Source organism: Phoca vitulina, unplaced genomic scaffold (assembly GCF_004348235.1).
Source record: "Phoca vitulina isolate PV1807 unplaced genomic scaffold, GSC_HSeal_1.0 scaffold72, whole genome shotgun sequence".
Lineage (NCBI taxonomy): Eukaryota > Metazoa > Chordata > Mammalia > Carnivora > Phocidae > Phoca > Phoca vitulina.
In genome coordinates this window covers 1,444,666-1,465,239 of record NW_022589775.1, presented here as the reverse complement: position 1 = coordinate 1,465,239, position 20,574 = coordinate 1,444,666, and the positions used below count along the sequence as shown (strand labels likewise).

Sequence of the window (20,574 nt, the reverse complement as noted above, 5' to 3'; positions counted from 1 at the left end):
TTTCTTATATTTATGGACAATATTCCACAGAGAAAGCCACATAACAAAGTAACAGCCTGTGAAACCCTATGGATCTCATTGTAGCCTGGGGCTAAAGATTTCTCTGGAATGTGCAAACAGAGACTTGCTTTTAACTTAGCAACTTTTTAGCATTTAGCACTTTGAAAACTTGAACACTATAATCGAAATTCATTTTTTTTCCCCACGGAAAGAAAGTTTTACATGGTAACTAAGGTTCTAATCGTCTGTTGTAGGCTGAACTGTGTCTTCCCCAACAATTCATGCTAAAGTTCCAACTACCAATACCTCAAAATGTGACCGTATTTGGAGATAAGGTCTTTAAATTAAATTAAAATGAGGTCATTAGGTGGACCCCAATCCAATATGACTGCTGGCCTTCTAGGAAGAGTAAATGTGGAGACAGACACAGGCATAGGGAAGACAATGTGAAGACAGAGAGAAGATCATGTACAAGCCAAGCAGAGAGAGGCTTGGAACAGATCTTCCCTCACAGCCCTCAGAAGGAACCAACCCTGCTGTCATCTTGATCTGGACTTGCAGCCTCCAGAACTGTAAGAAAATGAATTTCTGTTTAAGCTACTCATCTGTGGCACTTTGTGACCGCAGTCCTAGCAAATTATTATAACACCCAATTCATTATCCAACAAATTTTAAGGGCCATGGATTTGACAAATGGCAGGAGATGTGTCTAGGAGTAGAGATACTGCCTCCCAGATTCCTACCTACCTAAGAGACAATGTGATTAAAGAAAAGAATAATCTTCCCCATGGTAGTGATGCTCTCTTCTGCTCAAAACCCTCCAATTACTTTCCATCTTCCTCAATAAAAGTGGAAGTCTTCACAATTGCCTGGGGTGGGATGTGGGGTGGCTATACCATCAGGCAACCCTGTTTTCTGAACTCTCCCCCTTTGCTACTGCTAGTCCTGATAACTTGGAGCTCATTTTGGACTTGTACTGGGATAGGATTAGACACAGTGAACAGGGTTGAGCAGGAAGTCTAGGAACAGGAAATCAACGGCAGCTAAGGCACCTGAGAGTAGAGAGGAATGCCCATTGCCCCGCATTGGGTCTGCCATTTCCACCATGTACTGCCATGTACACCGGAAGGACAGTCACAAATCATGCACATAAACTTGGTGATCTCCTACACCAATGATTCCTAAATTGCTAATCCTAGTTATTTCTCCAAACTCCACGTTTATATATCTTGTTATCTACTAAACTTGGTGATCTCATACATCAATGATTCCTAAATTGCTAATCCTAGTTATTTCTCCAAACTCCACGTTTATATATCTTGTTATCTACTAATTATCTCTACTTGGAAGCCTAATTGGCATCTCAAATATTAAAATTCCCAAATATTCCAGACCTTCCCACCTAACGCTCCCAAACCTGCTCCTCCCAAAGTCTTACACATTTCAGTAATTGGTAACATCTTTCTTCCCATAGCCATGGAGTATCTTTGATTTTTCTCTTTTTCTCCCACATCCACATCCAACCAATCAGTAACTTGTTCAAAATGTATCCAGAATCCTATCACTTCACATCTCCAACACCATCACTTTGGAACCAGCTACCATTTTCTCTTGGCTGGATAATTATTGAGTAGTTTTCTAACTGGTCTCCCTGCTCTCTCCACTCTTTGCTACCTTATAGTTGATTCTTAACAGAGCAGTGAATGTGAGCTTCTAAGAATTAAGTAACAGGATATTACTCCCTGACTCAAAGCCTTCCAATGACTTCCCATCTTACTCAGAATCAAAGTCAAACTCCTCACCACTGCCTAGAAGGGGCTCCATGTAATCTGGCCTCCACTACTTTTGTGCACTCTTCCCTTCTCTCCATTGTCCTCACTCAGTTTCAGCCACACCAATCCCCTCAACGTGCCTCAGATACTTACTCCAGGTGTGCCCGGCCTCTAGACCTTTCCATCTGTTCTTTCTCTTCTGCTTGAACCCTCTTCTCATGGGTATCTGCCTAATTTGCTCTTTGTGCTCCTTCAGGTCCTTCTCAAACATCACTGTGAATGAACCACCTAACCACCCTAAAGGACAATCTCCACTCCTACCCTGTGCATTCTCTATTCTCTTACCCACTTTAGTTTTCTCCACAATACTTATCACAGTCTGACATACTGTAGAGTTTACCTAAGTGTTTTTACTTTCCACCTTTCTCTATATAAGCTCCATGAGGCAGAGAGCTGGGTGGCCCGTTTTGTTCACTGCTGTACTACCACTCCCTAGGAAGTGTTGGGCACAAAATATGTATTCAATTCAATGTGAAAATGGCTGTTCAGTAAAATTTTATTTGAAAATTTTTAATTTAGCAAAATACAGCAAATATATTTTTTAAAGTAGTACTATGGAAGTGCCTACAGAGTCAAATTAGTGACTATATGTCTTCTCTAGGTAATTAAACAACATTGACAGGTAGGCATGAGGCATGAAGTGGGATGTATTTCTTGATGAATCTGAGTCACTTCCCATAGGGATAAAACCTTCACAAATAACCCAACTTTCCATGTTTGACTTTAAACAGATGATCAACAGAAAATTAGCTGAGGTGGGGGAAGGGCATGCATTTAAGAAAAGTATACTTACTGGAACGAGGTCTCTTCTACAAAAGAATAAGTATATATCATTAATGCAAGAGTTAATATGGTATGATACATATTCATATAAAAGCAAGTGTAGGCTTAATTTCCTTTACTCAGTCTTGTTTCTCTCTTGGTGACATTTGTATTTTCTAAATCAAGGGTTGGCAAACTTTTTTCTGTAAAGAGCCACAAGGCAAATATTTAGGCTTTGTGGGCCAAGAGGTAGAATTGAGGATATTAAGTAGGTACTTATATAATAAGAGAGACCAAGTTTCCAAAAACTGTTATTAATAAAATTCAAAATATAATAATAATAATCAAAGCCTTTAGTATAGGTCTATCAATTGGAAAAATAGAATTCTTTTGTTGACAGGGGATAACATTTCTCTTAATTGGGATTCAAAGTTAGTGTTCCTTATTATCAAACAGATTGTAGATGTTCATTTGTAAAAGCCATTCTTAGCTTGTGGGCCACAGAAAAACAGGTGGCAGGCTGGATTTGGTCCACTGGTCATAGTTTGCCAACTCCTGTCTGAAATCAAGTTCAAGAAAATGATCCCCTTGGATAGATTTTCTGCCAGCTGAGGATGGGAGTAATATTCTTCACTAATGAGTTCCTATTACCCAAGTCAAATCTTTAATTAATTCAGTATTTTAAGAAAAATGTATTTACCAAGTCTCCGATAAAAATACTCAAGACAGATACTCTTTGCAAGTAGAGATAAGGATGACAAGAATTTTGCATGAGTAATCTTATCTGTCTGTACTTTCACTAGTGACCAGCAGGGGGCCTCAGCTGGATTCCATTCATAAATTACATTTACACTAGACTAAGATTGGAGCATCAAGGAAAAGAGCTATTAATTCACAGAGCAGCTATTCTTAATTATAGGGAATATTCTTGAAACAGTGCCATGGAAACATTTCATGACACTGAATATCTATTTATAGGTTAAGTTTTATGTTAGTATGTTTTTTTAAACCTAAATTCTAAAATTAATGTTCACTGTAAAACAATGGGTCTAAAACTTGCTTATGCTATAAATTGATTTACTATTCTATGAAAACATTCTGCTTTGTACACTATTCCCAATGGACTCTATGGAGTTCTGCAGCTTTTGAGCTCTCAGATCATTTTAAAGACTGGGAGTAAAGAAATACATTAAGAGAATAAAACATCATTATTTTTTCATCTCATTCATATCAAACGTATTTTATCATCAAATGGGGGTTTGGAGTTATAAGAGGTCTAAACTCAAAGAATTAAAAACTTTGTCCAGAAGCAACTGTAATACTATAGGTTTCTAGTTTTTACTGAACCCTGCTATATACAGTTGTGCTAAAGTTGACACTCAACATTCCACTGTTCTTTTTTTTTTTTTTTTTTTAAAGATTTTATTTATTTATTTGAGAGAGAGAGAGTGAGAGAGAGCATGAGAGGGGGGAGGGTCAGAGGGAGAAGCAGACTCCCCGCCGAGCAGGTAGCCCGATGCGGGACTCGATCCAGGGACTCCAGGATCATGACCTGAGCTGAAGGCAGTCGCTTAACCAACTGAGCCACCCAGGCGCCCAACATTCCACTGTTCTACACTGATAAAATATTCCACTGATTTATTTCAATGGGACTTATGATAAAACTGGAAATCAATTTACATCTTGAGATATATAATTCCTGACTTAAAGGGCTCTTAAATACATGTCAATATACTATAAATATCCATGTACGTTGACTATCCGTCAGTATCACCCCATTATGCCATCCCACGGTGCCTCTCACATAGTCTGTGGTGTTTCCTGAATGTTGACTTGAGGAAGCTCTGCCTTTTCTCCCTCTGTTTGCCAAGGTGCTTCATAACTCACCTACATGTCACTTGGGACATTTTCTACTGCAGAAAAAGCAAGGAAAAATACTCTCTAGAGTTTGTTAGAGCTAATTAGGAGAAACAAGGTCTTGTAAGAAAACTCTATATCCACAGGAAGTTGTCCAGTGAAGAAGGGTGAAACTCACTTACTTGAAAAGTAGCCTTTCCTCTGAGCATAGCACACGCCAAGGCCACAAACAGAAATCACTGAGGCCACAACCACCACAGCTGCTATGATGCCACTCACATTGAGATCATCTGGAACGCAAAATAAACCAGGCATGAATTTGGGTCAAATAGATGGACAGATGTAGTTATTAAATTGAAAAAATTCAAATAAGCTCCCCTTGGCAGCTATACCATAAACATGGATAGTTTCATGCCGCTGAAGCCTGTTCAACTGATTCATTCCAGGACAAGGTTCAAAACTGATTGAAAATATTAACGGAATTAAGTTTTGCAAGAATCTCAAATTGAAAGAAGTTCCATGATTCAGAAATAACGTGTATGGTATTCCCTTGCACTCACTTGGGGAGATAATACTTCAAAGGATTAAATATCAGATTGGAAGTGATCTTCAAAGTTCAGTGAGGTCAAGTATTCAACTACCACACACCCCCCAATTCTACTCAAAATTCTTCTACACCATCATCTGTGTCAATTTTACCGATAACAGAAAACTCATTCAGCCCCAAAGAAAGCCATGTGACTCTTGTTCTATAAAATAAGAGTCGGAAACATCTTTCTTGAATTTAATTGGGCTTGTGTGTGTGTACTTATATACACATACACACTCACATACATATATGCCATTAAACTGTCATCCCATTAAGTTTAAAATTAACTAAACTCCCCAAGACTTTTTCCTGTTGCTATTAAGTCATCTTTCCTCTAACTTAATATAACTGGATTTTTTGGACCCAAGTTTGAAATCACTACCATGTTACCAACCTGCAAGGTTTTCTCAGATACTGATTCTGTTGTCCAAGAATTAGATTATGAACCTTCCAAGATCAATATTTATGTAATTGGGAACAGCATCAAATATCCTCATTCAAATCATTAATTAAAATGATGACTATGACTTTGTTAGGGAAAGAACTATGGAACAGGCTATTACATACCTCCCTTCATATAACAGAATTTATTACACCCTCTGGGTATGGGATCCAACTGTGTGAATCCATCCATCTAAATATTTAACCTGGGTCACATTTCTCCAGCTTGTCCTTCAGGATTTCATGAGCCACACCCTTCTGTCATTTGGATACTTCCTATGTATTGATTAATATATAAATTACCTATACTTTTTAAAGGAACAATTCCTCAAAGGGTTCTTGTTTTTTTTTAAATTTAATTTTATTATATTATGTTAATCACCATACATTACATCATTAGTTTTTGATGTAGTGTTCCATGATTCATTGTTTGTGTATAACACCCAGTGCTCTATGCAGAACGTGCCCTCTTTAATACCCATCACCGGGCTAACCCATCCCCCCACCCCTCTCCCCTCTAAAACCCTCAGTTTGTTTCTCAGAGTCCATAGTCTCTCATGGTTCATCTCCCCCTCTAATTTCTCCCCCTTCATTTTTCCCTTCCTACTATCTCTTTTTTTTTTTTAACATATAATGTATTATTTGTTTCAGGGGTACAGGTCTGTGATTCAACAGTCTTACACAATTCACAGTGCTCACCATAGCACATACCCTCCCCAATGTCTATCACCCAGCCACCCCATCCCTCCCACCCCCCACTACTCCAGCAACCCTCAGTTTGCTTCCTGAGATTAAGAGTCTCTTATGGTTTGTCTCCCTCTCTGGTTTCATCTTGTTTCATTTTTCCCTCCCTTCCCCTATGATCCTCTGTCTTGTTTCTCAAATTCCTCATATTAGTGAGATCATATGATATGTGTCTTTCTCTCATTGATTTATTTCGCTTAGCATAATAAAAGGGTTCTTGTTTTTAAAAGCAAGTATTAATTAACGTGTGATTAATTTGAAGAAAATATTAGGTAGCACTTTCTCAACAATAATTTTAGATATTTAAAAGCACTGCACATTTTGGGAAAGATTTTTTTTTAAGAAATATTATTTAAGTGAGTATGCTTATCATAAAACTTTCTGGTCTCAAAATTTTTTTCTAATGCCAAGGGTTATTAATTTTCTCATAAATCTGAAATATTAACTGATTTTTTTTAAGAAAGAAAACTGAATACCTCTTTTGGAAGGCTGAGCAATTTGACCAGAGTAGAAAACATTAATTATTGCTTGGCATAAACTCAGTTCAGTTTTAGGGGCACCTGGCTGGCTCTATCAGTAGAGCAACTGACTCTTGATCTCAAGGTTGTAAATTCAGGCCCCACATTGGGTATAGATTTTACTTAAAAGTAAAATCTTAAAAACAAACAAACAAACAACAAAAAATTCAGTTCATTTTTGCTTAAGCATTGAGAGGTCATTGAGATCCAGCTATTTATTTACTTAAAAAAGTAGTGGACAGGGAAAAAAATTCCATAATATTCATAATCTAAGGCAAAATGAAATTAATAGGGAAAAATCTAAAATAATCATAATCTAAGGCAAAATTAAGTTAATAACTACAGAACCAAACTGTACCTACTATTTTCTTTGTAGTAGTCAACAAATGTGACATCTGTGAAGGTTTCAATCTTAGGGCTATTATCGGACAAAAATCTGTCCCATAGTTTGTCAATGAACTTGACATCTATGAAGGATTCAACCTAACGGCAGATTCTAACAAAAAAACTGTCCTGTCCTGTAAGTTATGGTATAAATTTTATTTTACTTTTTTCAGTGAAATGGAAGAAGCCTTGTAAGTTAGAGCTGAGTTGTTTTCATGCTATTTGCCATTGACTGTGAGTTACTGAGCAAGTTCTATAACCGCCTTATGCCTCACTAAAGAGAAAATGTAACAACATGTACAAAAGTATTTTTTTCTTTAAAAAAAAAAAGGCCACTATAAAAGGAAGGTATCATTATTGTAACTGAAAGGAAAGGAACCAAACTGTTAAAATGCTAAGTGTGAGTGGGGTCTCCTGGGAGTTTTACAGGGGGCAGCTTGGGAATAATCATCAGGTCCATGACTTATTTTCTTTCTATACTTCAAAAAGAGCTTCTTTAGAACAGATTCTGGTTTGGGTTATAAGTTATTAGTGATAACTCACGAAGGAAACTTGACATGTGATTTCACGAATTCTTATGTATCAAAAGATAATAAATTTCAACCCAAGGGCATGAAACATCTAAGATCAATGGATGAGCATTAAATGAACGAATTTTAACTCTTAAGCCAACTTATACGAGAAAGAGTAGATATGTGAAAATCGTGATCAAATTAAAGTGGTAAGACTAGCAAAGCACAAAGTATTAAATTTTAGCTGTTCTGTATTTATTTACTGCATGCTTGGAAAAAATGTAACTAGTATGTTAAGACCATGACATCACAGATACTATTTCTTGAGATGAGGCTAAATTAGGCATTGAAATTAAACAGGACCATTTAAAGAAAGAATAAATAGTGCAGGTGGTATAAGGTTACAGTAAAAAAACATGAGGGTAGTATGTGAATGAATGAATGAAGTTAGGAAAACCCTGTATCAGTGCATTAATTTTAAACATGTTCTGATGAATTTTTCTAATGATAACTCCAAAGTAGCACTAAGAGGGATACCTTCTGATATTTTCAGCAAACGCTTATGTTTGACTATAACTATCAACACTTGAGTGAATTCGGTGGATAATATGTATCCCTGAATTTTAAAAAGACACTTGTGGAAATTAGAATACACTACTGAATATCTTACACTTTAGAGCATTCTGAGGTCTAATAAGATTATATTTTACTTAAAAAATAATGCCAAGAGTTTAACTGTACATGAACAACACAAATTAGTATGCATAGATCTGCATATCTCTGAGCACACTGAAAACATGCATTTCTGACCTCACAAAGATGAGGACAAGCTCCTGAACCAAGGGGGGCCATGGGTGTCCCACTTCAGGGTGCAGCCCTCCTGAGTGACCTTTAACCCCGCAGGTGCCATCTCCAGCTAGCCCTATTACAAAACACCCTTTTTCAAAACACAGGACTTTCACAAAGGGAGAATTAAACCAAATTATTAAAAATGAAATGAAAAAAACATGTTTGCTCTGAAACTCATATAATCTGAAAAGATTCCTGAGTCTGATTTTATTGACTTCTAGGAAGCTTATTTTGTGAAATATATGGCAGCTATGTTTTATAGCAAATAGAGATTCATAACTACATTCGACATGTCTTTTTTGAGAGCCCACTCTGGGATAAGTAAAGCACTGTATTTTAGGGGATTGAAAAAATTATCAAACACTAAAATAGCCAACTCTTGAGAGTGCTCACAATATGCCAGTGCTATTCTAACCCTTCCAAATATCAATTTTTTCTTTCTTTCTTTTTTTTTTTTTGGAAACCTTATCCCTTCGGGCCAGTGATGGGTCTGTTTCTTTTGTCTTTCTTTCTTTTTTTTTTCAAATTATTTTTTCTTTTTGTTAGGTAAGCTCTACTCCCAACATGGGACTTGAACTCACGACTCCCGAGATTGAGTCACATGCTCTACTGATTGAGCCATAACCCAATGAAGATAGCATATTACTACTTCTATTTTGGGGAGACTGAGGTTAAATAACTGGCCCAAGAATATGTAGCTAGTAAGTGACCGAGCTGGAAATTGAACCCCATACCAAATCCTTGACCCTGAGCAATTTATAAGACTCTTAGTTTCTGTTTGAAAGAAGATTGCCCAGACAAGCATATTTTTAAAACAATGATTTGAAAAATTCAAAAACTTGAAAAGTAGAGTGCTAAATATTCTTGGCTTGTTTGGGACATGGACTAAGAACAGCATGTTTGATTTTTGCAACACATTATGTCAAACTAATTTTAAACATTCCCTCTGGTTTATTCTTCCAATCACTCAGGCACAATCCTACCCCTTGCTCCTTCCCATCCCCAAGTACATGCGCGCTCTGACTGCAAACCATTGTTCCTCCCAATATTTCATGCTTACCGACTTGCATTCGTTTCCCGGGACACCTGCGATGTCCAACAGAATTACGGGCTTCACAGGAATATTCTCCACTGTCTAGTTTTGAAACAGTGTTAAATTGCTATTTGTGGAAGGAAAATAAATATATATTTTAAGCCATAAATCTGTAAGTAGACTCCTGAAGTAACCGTGTCTCTTGAATTTCAGTATTAAGTTGGTCTCTCCTTTTTCATGACTTAGGACTTGATGTCTTTACTGTGAATTCAAAACTTTGCCATGCCTTCAAGGGGTAAGTAGCTAGGCTTCCTGTTTATTTTGACAGAGAAAGACTTAAATATATATGGGGAAGTGTCTTTGTTCTGTGATACTGAGGAAGTGGTATGGTTAGGAAGGCAATTGGCATTTTAAAGTTTACAGCACAGGTAGTATTAAAGTTTTGTCAGTATTTCTAATTCCCAGGAAACACCATTTGTAAAGGAAGGCCTCCTTGGCCTGAAAGGGCTAATGCAGTTTTCCCAGCCACAAGTGAGTTCACTACAGCAGGAAATGATGAAGACTTCCTTTAGAGGGTCAGAGCTATTACCAGGAAGTAGCAGAGGGTCGAGGAAAATCTTAATCAGCTTAGCTTATAGGATTAAAAATTCTATCAGTTGTGGAATTTTCGAAAATTCTGAAAGGATAAAGGTCTAACCTTGGCTCCTTCTACTCTCTGACAAAACAACTGAAAGGTAAGACTTTGGTATAACAGGCTTCATAAGTGTTATTAGTGGATTTATCCCCTTGGTGAATTTCTGGAAGGAAGGGAGGGAGGGAAGAAGGAAGGAAGGCAGGAGGGAAGGAAGGAAGGAAGGAAGGGAGGGAGGAAGGATAGATGAAAGGAAAAAAGGAAGGGAGAAAGGGAGGAAGGAAGAGAGGAAGGAAGGAAGCAAAGATGGATGGATGGCTGGATGAATGGATGGCTGGATGGAAGGAAGGAAGGGAAGGGAGGGAGGGAGGGAAGGAGGGTAGATGGAAGGGAGAAAAGGAGGAAGGAAGAGAGGAAGGAAGCAAAGATGGATGGATGGGTGGATGGCAGGAAGGAAGGGGAGGGAGGGAGGGAGGAAGTTAGTTAGGAGAGAGGCAGGGAGGGAGGGAATGCAGTGGGTCATGAATGCCTTAAAGGATCCTGCCAGGACCAGCACAGAGGGAGAGAGGGGTGCACAGAATCATGCTTTCGTGCCCTCCTGTCGCACCCTCAATACTGCCATGGTCACCATTGACCGCAGCCATGACAGCCATGAATCTCTAAGGAGCACCTCCTCATTGTCTTGGATCCTCATGCAATACATGTTCCTAAAAGCAGCCAGGTTTTTATCTACTAACTCCCTTTTCTTTCTCACTTGTCATTACCCACTATCTACATCCCCCTTCTTTCTGTATACTTCAACATGATGGGACAGAAAGTTTCCCCTTGTGTATTTCACCTTATGAAATCATCTCTCACTGTCCCAAAAGCCAGACTATAAAAATATTCACCAGGAATGCAAGGCCAAGGGTAAGTATTAATGATAAGTTAGACTAAAACCATAAAGGATCTACTAGGACATAACTGGTAATTAAAAGGAAGTCATTGTCATCCATACACTGGAGTCTTTGTTGCCTATTTCTCAGGAAAGAACCCACCCTTGTTCTGCCCTGGTGCATCCCTTTGACATCATAAGATATTTCAAGGGTTGAGGCTAAGTGGGGAAAGTGAATCTATATCAAACTTGCCTTGGGGCTTTTATCACCTGCTCCGAGAAAAAATAAATTTGAAAAGTAAATATAGCAACGTGTGACAGCAGTTTTTCTGCCCAAGTTCTCAGTGTAAAATCTATCGGACCTGCTGACTGAGCCTGCTGGTGCTGCAAGGGCGGGAGTGTGGTCCTCCTCAAGGAGCCACATCCAGGGGCGCCTGGGTGGCTCAGTCGGTTAAGCGTCTGCCTTCGGCTCAGGTCATGATCCCAGGGCCCTGGGATGGAGCCCCACATCGGGCTCTCTGCTCCACGGGAGGCCTGCTTCTCCCTCTCCCACTCCCCCTGCTTGTGTTCCCTCTCTCACTGTGTCTCTGTCAAATAAATAAATAAAAAATCTTTAAAAAAACAAATCTCTAAAAAAATAAAAAAAAATTTTTAAAAAGGAGCCACATCCATCGATATGCTTTATGATTTAGCCACTTCATCAAATATGCTTTATTATTAACCAGAGGGTCTAGTTTTTAAATGTTACTGTATACTAGTAGAGTGAAAGAATGAATCTTTTAAAAATTTATTAAAATTATTATTATTAGTTCTCTATATTGTCTCCCCATCTCTGGTAGTACCTTTTCCATCACTTCCCTGGGCAGGTACCACCATCTTTCCCACTGCCCCTTCCTCTCTCCACGTAAGAAATGGTATCAGCCCTCTTTTCTCCATCATTTTAGTTCTAATAATTTTTCTTCTCCAAATATAAGACAACTATGACACCAACACTTGAAATGACCTTACCAGAGTTCCAGATTTTGTATTCATTGTATAGGAGCTGTTGGTGCTTTGGGAGCCAAGTTTTGGATTCTCTGACAAAGGGACGCCATCTTTAAACCATGTGTACTCAGGAGCGGGATTCCCTTCTTTGTCTTGACATCGCAGCTCTACCACAGTTCCACTCAGAGCAGAATTGGGTACTTCACAGGTTGGAACTGCTGGGGCCACTGAAGGAGGGAAGTCAAATGGCACTGGTTATTTATAAGCTTAACAAGGATTTTAACAGCCATGTTAAGATGGGCTTGTTGGACACCTGTGATAGAGACTGGCTACTTGCTCAAGAGATCCACTTCCTTTCTTCACGGGCACACAGCCAGACCACATTCGCCAAACCCCTTGCACCTAGATGGGGTCATATGCATGAGTTCTGGCCAATGGCATGTGGGAAAAGTCATCTATGCCGTTTCCAGGCCTGACCCATAAACACGGATCTAGGTACTACTTTGAAGAGATTTTGGAGATGTAACTAAGGTCCCAAATCTATTGTCTTTTAAGATAGGGAGATTACACAGGTGGGACTGACCTAATCCCATGACCCCTTGAAAAGTCGTTTTCTCTGGGTGGTCACAGAAGGGAAAGTCAGAGATTCAGAGCACAGGAAGGTCTCAACATGCTTCTGTTGGACTCTAGATGGAGAGGGCCACGTGGCCCTGCTGGTGCTGCAAGGGAGAGAGGGGTGCCCAGAATCATGCTTTCGGTGCCCTCCTGTCACACCCTCAATACTGCCATGGTCACCATTGACCGCAGCCATGACAGCCATGAATCTCTAAGGAGCACCTCCTCACTGTCTTGGATCCTCATGCAATTCATGTTCCTAAAAGCAGCCAGGTTTTTATCTACTAACTCCCTTTTCTTTCTCACTTGTCGTTACCCACTATCTACATCCCCCTTCTTTCTGTATACTTCAACATGATGGGACAGAAAGTTTCCCCTCGTGTATGGAATGTGGTGCCTCCAGGAGCTGAGTGTGGCCCCCAGCTCACAGCCAGCATGGAATGGAGTCTTTCGTTGTACAGCCATGGGAACTGAAATCTGCCAACAAGGAGAATGACTTTTCCCCAGAACCTCCAGACAAGAACTCAGCCCACTGACTCCTGATTTCAGCCTTATGATACCCTGGGCAGCGAGCCCCACCTTGTCGAGCTGGACTGACCTACAGAACTGTGAGCCAATAAATGGGTGGTATTTTAAGCTGCTAGGTTTGTGATCATCTGTTATGTGACAATAGAAGACTAATACACCAGTGGAATCTCCTGCAAGGTTTTCTGAGTTGAATTTCTGCTAGACTAGTACATCACTAGTATCTTAGACCCTGGGTTATATAGAAAAAGGAAGGGGAGTTATTTTACTCTCTATGATTAGCAGTTTATACTAACATCGATGGAGAAGAAAAGATCATGTTCCTCCACCAGTTGTCAACATGAGCTGTTAATATCTATCAGTGATTCTCATAGTGGCTAAATATATTGGCTTTGGAGTTAATCCCACCAGGATCCAAATCCTGGTCCAGACACTTATTAGCTGTGTAGACTTGGGAAAATCATTTAGCTTCTCTTTTCTCATCTATAAAAATGAAGTTGTCAGTGAAAAATTAAGTACAATTATGTATGTGAAAGAGCCTAACACAAACTAGCTGCACAATAAATACTAATTTCCCTTCTTTACCAAATAACTTCTTTCTTTTCTTTTCTTTTTTCTCTTTTTTTCCCTCCCCTCCTCTCCCCTCCCCTCCTCTCCCCTTCCCTCCCCTCCTCTCCTTTTCTCTTCTTTTCTTTTCTACCAAATAACTTCTAATACTTTCCCTGGCCTACTTTTTTGTTTTATTGCTTTTCTGTCATCTCATGTGTTAGGATTTTATATGGTAAGAGATAGACCGCATATACTGAAAGGTACTGAAAAATAAACTCTTAGGGAAATGCTCCTATGTACAAGATAGGCCCATTAAGATTTACTTTAATCTGAAATGAAAAGAGATTTTGTCAGAACAAATTTGTAAGAGTAAAATTTCAGCGGCAAATGAGGTGAAAAGGGGCAATAGCCAAGATTTTACAGGGAAAGTGGTGTTGGTGATTTCTAGAACTTTCCTGACTGGGGCGCCAGGTTGCCTGGGGGATGGGGATGAGGGTGAGGAACAGTAATCCCACAGATAAAAGCACATCACACCTAGGACTTCTAGAGTGACCGTATCTTCTTCCAGGTTTTGGCCTTGCTCAGATGGGGCACTAACTTCACAGCGATATTTCCCAGCATCAGTTCTTGTAACATTTTTGATCCGTATACTGAAATCTATCATCTCAGCTCGATCTTTAAAATCACCTTTTAGAAAAAGAAGACAATGATGTTAATAACAGTGCAAATAACTTTCTATATACTACCTTCCTCAAGTCACTTCATTCAGTGACCAAGGCATTTATTTTCCTATTAATAAACTCAATTTAAAAACTAATAAAGGACTCTTAAGTATAGGAAACAAACCGAGGGTTGCTGGAGGGGAGGTTGGTGGGTGGATGTGGTAACTGGGTGACGGGCATTAAGGAGAGCACGTGATGTGATGAGCACTGGGTGTTATACGCAACTAATGAATTATTGAACTCTACATCTGAAATTAATGATGTACTATATGTTGGCTAATTGAATTTAAATAAAAAAATAAAAACTCAAAACATTGTATGCAGATGCTGCTATTGCAAATTTCTTCTTGTTTTTTAGAATGACATACAGTTCACAAAAGAACATTCAGTTCAATAGTCTCATATGTTAGAGGATTCAACCCTCATTCCTGCCTCATCCCCTTTCTACTATGCTTATACAAACATTCCCACCTTCAGAAGACACTGCAGCATCTAGTTCAATTAGTTGGAACACTAAATTTATGTGTGGTGGCCCACATCATACTGCCACAAAAGAAAAGGTGAAGGGGTCTTAAAAATACTCTTTTGATTAGTTTTTGGTAATAATATGTACAGAATGAAAATAGCGTTTTATAGAACATTCAGGTGCTAGATTGGCAATAGTAGAAAATACATGCAAAGACAGCCCTGTGGCCCACAGCAGTCTTATCTTGACAGATGAGAACAAGAGGGGTATTTTAAATTCTTTATGGACTTTGAACGTTTGTTCATGTGTTTAATTCTTTAAAATTAAAGTAATGCATAGCAGTCTAAAATAATACCATGCTTCTTATACTTGTTAAATTATATTTGCAACTTTTAAAATGTCTATAATGGAAAATTTCAAGCACACAAAAAATTACAGAGTATTGTAAAATAAATCTCATCACCCAGCGATAACAGTAATCCACGCATGACCTATCCCATTCCATCTGTACATCTAAACATTGAATTCTTTTGAGGTAAATCCCAACATCATAGCATTTTATCCATTATTATCAATACTTTAAAAGCTCATTATATATTCAACAGGAAAAACAGTAAGTGGAAAGAAATGTATAACAAATAATTAAAATAAAGCACTGGTTAAAGGTAGTTGTATTTACCTTCCCCTGCCATAAGTCTAAGTCTTAACTGCATAGGCTTCTTAGTGATGGCCTAGCATGGAAATAGGGTAAAATTATTACCACTGAGCAGTGACCCTTCATCTCACTTCCACATCATCTCTTTTTCCTTTCTCTCAAGAGTCTAATCTACTGGGCCAGCAAGAACCATTCCATTTTACATCCTTTAGGGCTGAGCTGAGACATGAAGGGTCCAGGGTCTCCATGGAGTTGACTTTCTTCTGTTCTCTGTTCCATTTTTGTGGTGATTGCGTTCTAGGTCTCAGTCACTGTTGGTTTCATCTCACACTTAAAAAACACATTGTCTTTCACCATACACAAAAATAAACTCAAAATGGATTAAAGACTTAAATGTGAGACCTGAAACCATAAAAATCTTTGAAGAGAACACAGGCTCTCTCTGACATTGGCTGTAGCAAGTTTTCTAGATAGGTCTCCTGAGGCAAGAGAAATAAAAGCAAAAATAAACTACTGGGACCACATCAGAATGAAAAGTTTCTGCACAGCGAAGGAAACAATCAAAACTAAAAGGCAACCTATGGAATGGAAGAAGATATTTGCAAATGATATCTCTGATAAAGGGTTAGTATTCAAAATATATAAAGAACCGAATCAACTCAATACCCAAAAAACAAGTAATCCAATTAAAAAATGGGCAGAAGACATGAACAGACATTTTTCCAAAGAAGATAGACAAATGGCCAACAGACATGAAAAGATGCTCAATGTCACTCATCATCAGGGAAATGCAAATCAAAACTACAATGAGGTATCACTTCGCACCTGTCAGAATGGCTAACATCAAAAACACAAGAAGCAACAGGTGTTGGTGAGGATGTAGAGAAAAGGAGAACCCTTGTGCCCTGTGGGAATGCAAACTGGTACAGCTACTGTGGAAAACTATATGGAGGTTCCTTCAAAAATTAAAAACAGAACTACCCTATAATCCAGGAACCGCACTACTGGGTTTTCACCCAAAAGATACAAAAACACTAATTCAAAGAGATACATGCACCCCTATGTTTATTGCAGCATTATTTACAATAGCCAAATTATGGAAGCAGCCCATATATATAGTATATAAATATACAATGGAATGTTACTCAGCTATAAAAATAATGAAATCTTGCCATTTGCAACAACATGGATAGAGCTAGAGGGTATTATGCTAAAGGAAATAAGTTAGTCAGAGAAAGACAAATACCATATGATCTCATTCATATGTGGAATTTTTTTTTTTTTAAAGATTTTATTTATTTATTTGAGAGAGAGAGAATGAGAGACAGAGAGCATGAGAGGGAGGAGGGTCAGAGGGAGAAGCAGACTCCCTGCCGAGCAGGGAGCCCTGTGTGGGACTCGATCCCGGGACTCCAGGATCATGACCTGAGCCGAAGGCAGTCGCTTAACCAACTGAGCCACCCAGGCGCCCTCATATGTGGAATTTAAGAAACAAAACAAGTGAGCAAAGGAAAAAAGAGAGAGAGAGGGGGAGAGAGAGAGAGAGAGAGAGAGGCAAACCAGGAAACAGACTCTTAACTATAGAGAACAAACTGATGGTTACCAGAGGGAGGTGGGTAGGGGAATGGGGGAAATAGAGGAGGGGAATTAAGAGTATACTTATCATGATGAAAATAACATAAAATAAAATAAAACAAAATAAAATGATTTAAAAAACCCACATTCTCAGTAACTAGTCCTGTCCTGTTCTCATTTGTAAATTAAATAACCCAGGCTGTACTTGGTGTTCTCTTGCTCTCACCTCATCAAGTCTACAGCTTCTTACCTTGAAGAGCCTGCTGGTAGTAGACAAAGGAGACACTCCGGCCCAGTTTCTTCCACTCTAATCTGGAGGAAATGGTCTTCTTTGGATATTTACAGGCTAAAATAACCTCTAGGAACAACAACAAAAATGCTTGTTTTCTAATTGTCCTTATGAATTTATATTTTACTTAAGTAAATTTTTTAAACAGCCTTAAGCTATTTCTTTATACTTCCATTCATTCACTCATTCTTTCATTCATTCATTCATAAATTACTTTAACGGGCACCATGTTGGCTTAACCCAAAGATGAATCGAAAGCATTATAGCTCTTCTCCATAATAATTGCATGACACTAGGCTACTGACCCTAGTTCTTGAGCCTCAGTTACCATCTGTGAAATAAGATAGTATGTCATAGAGTTGTAGTGAATCTTCAAATACAGTAATACATGCAAAGCACACATGCCTGGACATGGTAAGTAATTTAAAAATGGCAGTTATGATCAATTATTTATCATTTATCTTACTATTCCCAGTCTCAGTCATCAGGGAGTTTACAGCCTGGGAGAAGAGATAAATAAGATAATGTAATTTTGTTCCATTGTTCATAGTGCCATGAGCGCTATGGAGGTAAACAGAGAAAGGCACTCAGTGCAGCCTGTGGGATCCACAAACATTCCTTCAACATGTACGTTCTCACTCAGACCCATTCTTTGATAACCCTCTCTATGGGTATATTGATACAAACCCGATATGATCTTCTACTAAATCATGGGTTCCTAATCCTTATCTCTATCCAGATAAATTATGAGAAGATTTAATCTTGGCATCAAGTTTAACTGCCTCACTGTAGCTCATTTAAGTCACTTTATTGCAGGAAATTTACTGTAGTTACATCATTAAAGAATTCCTGGAACCTCCGAAGGAACCCCCTCTTTTAACTGTCCAAACAAGATGACTGGGGGGAGGAGGGGAAGTCCAGCACCTATCTGCCAACTGCTTTGAGTTGCCAAAAGGAAACCTCCGGTTGTAAATATTTTTAAAGTACGTTTCAGTCACGCTCTCTAGAGTGTCATCTTCATGTTTCTGAGACATTTTATCCCACAATGCATTCAGTTTGATCCCAAAAGCACACATCTTTGACTAGAGGAGGTTCAAAATCCTTTCCATACCTCTGATTTTGATGTAGCAGATTAAATGCCATTTTATTTTTTTTAAGATTTTATTTTTAAGGATTTAATGCCATTTTATTTTATTTATTTATTTTAAAGATTTTATTTATTTATTTGACAGAGAGAGACACAGCGAGAGAGGGAACACAAGCAGGGGGAGTGGGAGAGGGAGAAGCAGGCTTCCCGCTGAGCAGGGAGCCCGATGCAGGGCTCGATCCCAGGCCCCTGGGATCATGACCTGAGCCGAAGGCAGACGCTTAACGACTGAGCCACCCAGGTGCCCCTTTAATGCCATTTTAAAAAACAATTCAGATGCAGCCATCAAAAAAAAAAATGAAATCTTGCCATTTGCAACGACGTGGATGGAACTAGAGGGTATTATGCTAAGCAAAATAAGTCAATCAGAGAAAGACAATTATCATATGATCTCACTCATATGTGGAATTTGAGAAACAAGGCAGAGGATCATAGGGGAATGGAGGGAAAAATGAAACAAGACGAAACCAGAGAGGGAGACAAACCATAAGAGACTCTTAATCTCAGGAAACAAACTGAGGGTTGCTGGAGTGGAGGGAGGTGGGAGGGAGGGGTGGCTGGGTGATGGACATCGGGGAGGGTATGTGCTATGGTGAGCACTGTGAATTGTGTAAGACTGATGAATCACAGACCTGTACCCCTGAAACAAATAATACATTATATGTTAATAAAAAAAATTCAGGATATATGATATGGTAGATCAGAGAGCAATACTTGTATTATCCCAGGTTTTATTAATATACATATAGATATGGACAAAAAGCCAAAAAATATGTATGAAAATATTAACCCAGTGATGATTTCTGTGTGATAAAATTATGGTTTTTCTTTTTGTTATATGTAGTTTCTAATTTTCCTTTTAGTTCCACACATATTGCTAGAAATACAGAAATAGAATACAAGGTAATGGAAAACAGAAAATAGGACAGAGAAAAGAAAGGCAAGGGGGAAGAAAACCCACAAAATTGTTTTCAAGGGTGCCTAAAGTTTTTAGAGCAGGTTTTACATGACAAAGAGACATCATTTTACAGACATGTTTACAATTATGCTACAAAGACAAATATGTGCTGAGGGACTTGTCTGAGGAAACACGGTTCTGTTCTGTTGATTAAGGAGAATGGGTGGTGACTTTCCGGAGTCTTGAGTTTGAGATAGGTTTCCTTCCCGTATTTTGTTGAGTTTCCAACAATTAAACACACACCCACACTCATTTTTAGCCCACACGCTCAGGTCTTAGGAATAAATTTGTACTTGGTCACATTGTTTCATATATTTAACTACATACACAGGCGCACACACACACACACGGAGCCCTTTTCATCAAGAAGATTTGACTTCTGTCCTCACTGCTCCATGGAAAACCTCTGCAGAAATTATATCCAAAAACGAAACCAATGGTTTTCCTAAATGCAGTGACACCATTCTCTTGCCTCACTCAGACCGTGGAGGATGTGTAGAGATGGTCTAATTCATCCAACTGTTGAGCACTTACTGTGTGTCTAGCATTGTTCCTGAGCTACATCAGTGAGCAAAACAAAGATCCCTGTTCTTTCAGGTCTCACAATTTGCAGGGGGAGTCAGGCACACAAGAAATATCATAAAGTGAATTAAATGCTACATTGGGAGGTAATAAGTGCTATGGAAATAAAGCAGAGTAGATCAGGAGTGTTGGTGTGCAATTACAAAACATCTGAATAGTCAGAGTTCTACTCATTTAGAGAGTGACATTTGACCAAAGACTGAAAAAAAGAAATTAGAATTCCTTAGAATTTAAGTACAAATTTCGTAGAATTCGAAATTGGAATTCACCACGTGTTTCTTTGGGACTACTCCAAGCCTCGATCTGAAGGTGCCAACACCATGACCTCTGGAACTGGGAGAAACAGTAAGTCAGTTGGAATCATGGGGTCAACATCTGAGGATAAAGAACCAGATGAATTGAGAAGCTAACTACCATGGACTCTCCTCTCTCTTTTCAGTTAAAATGCAACACTCACAACCAGTATAATCTTGTATGTAGC

General features: G+C 38.7%; 1 protein-coding gene across 7 annotated transcripts in view; it reads right to left on the bottom strand.

The window, feature by feature from the left end:
- JAM2 (junctional adhesion molecule 2) overlaps positions 1 to 20,574 on the bottom strand; it is a 59,542-nt gene that overhangs the window by 2,433 nt on the left and 36,535 nt on the right. For 6 of the 7 annotated variants that reach the window (XM_032393244.1, XM_032393239.1, XM_032393240.1 and 3 more), the window contains exons 3-8: positions 17,368 to 17,475; positions 14,234 to 14,386; positions 12,035 to 12,237; positions 9,549 to 9,648; positions 4,634 to 4,741; positions 2,626 to 2,641 (exon numbers count right to left, since the gene is read on the bottom strand). In XM_032393244.1, coding sequence (XP_032249135.1) covers positions 2,626 to 2,641; positions 4,634 to 4,741; positions 9,549 to 9,648; positions 12,035 to 12,237; positions 14,234 to 14,386; positions 17,368 to 17,475 — 688 coding nt within the window. The remainder of the gene's footprint in view (positions 1 to 2,625; positions 2,642 to 4,633; positions 4,742 to 9,548; positions 9,649 to 12,034; positions 12,238 to 14,233; positions 14,387 to 17,367; positions 17,476 to 20,574) is intronic. The other variant, XM_032393242.1, reaches the window with a different exon arrangement.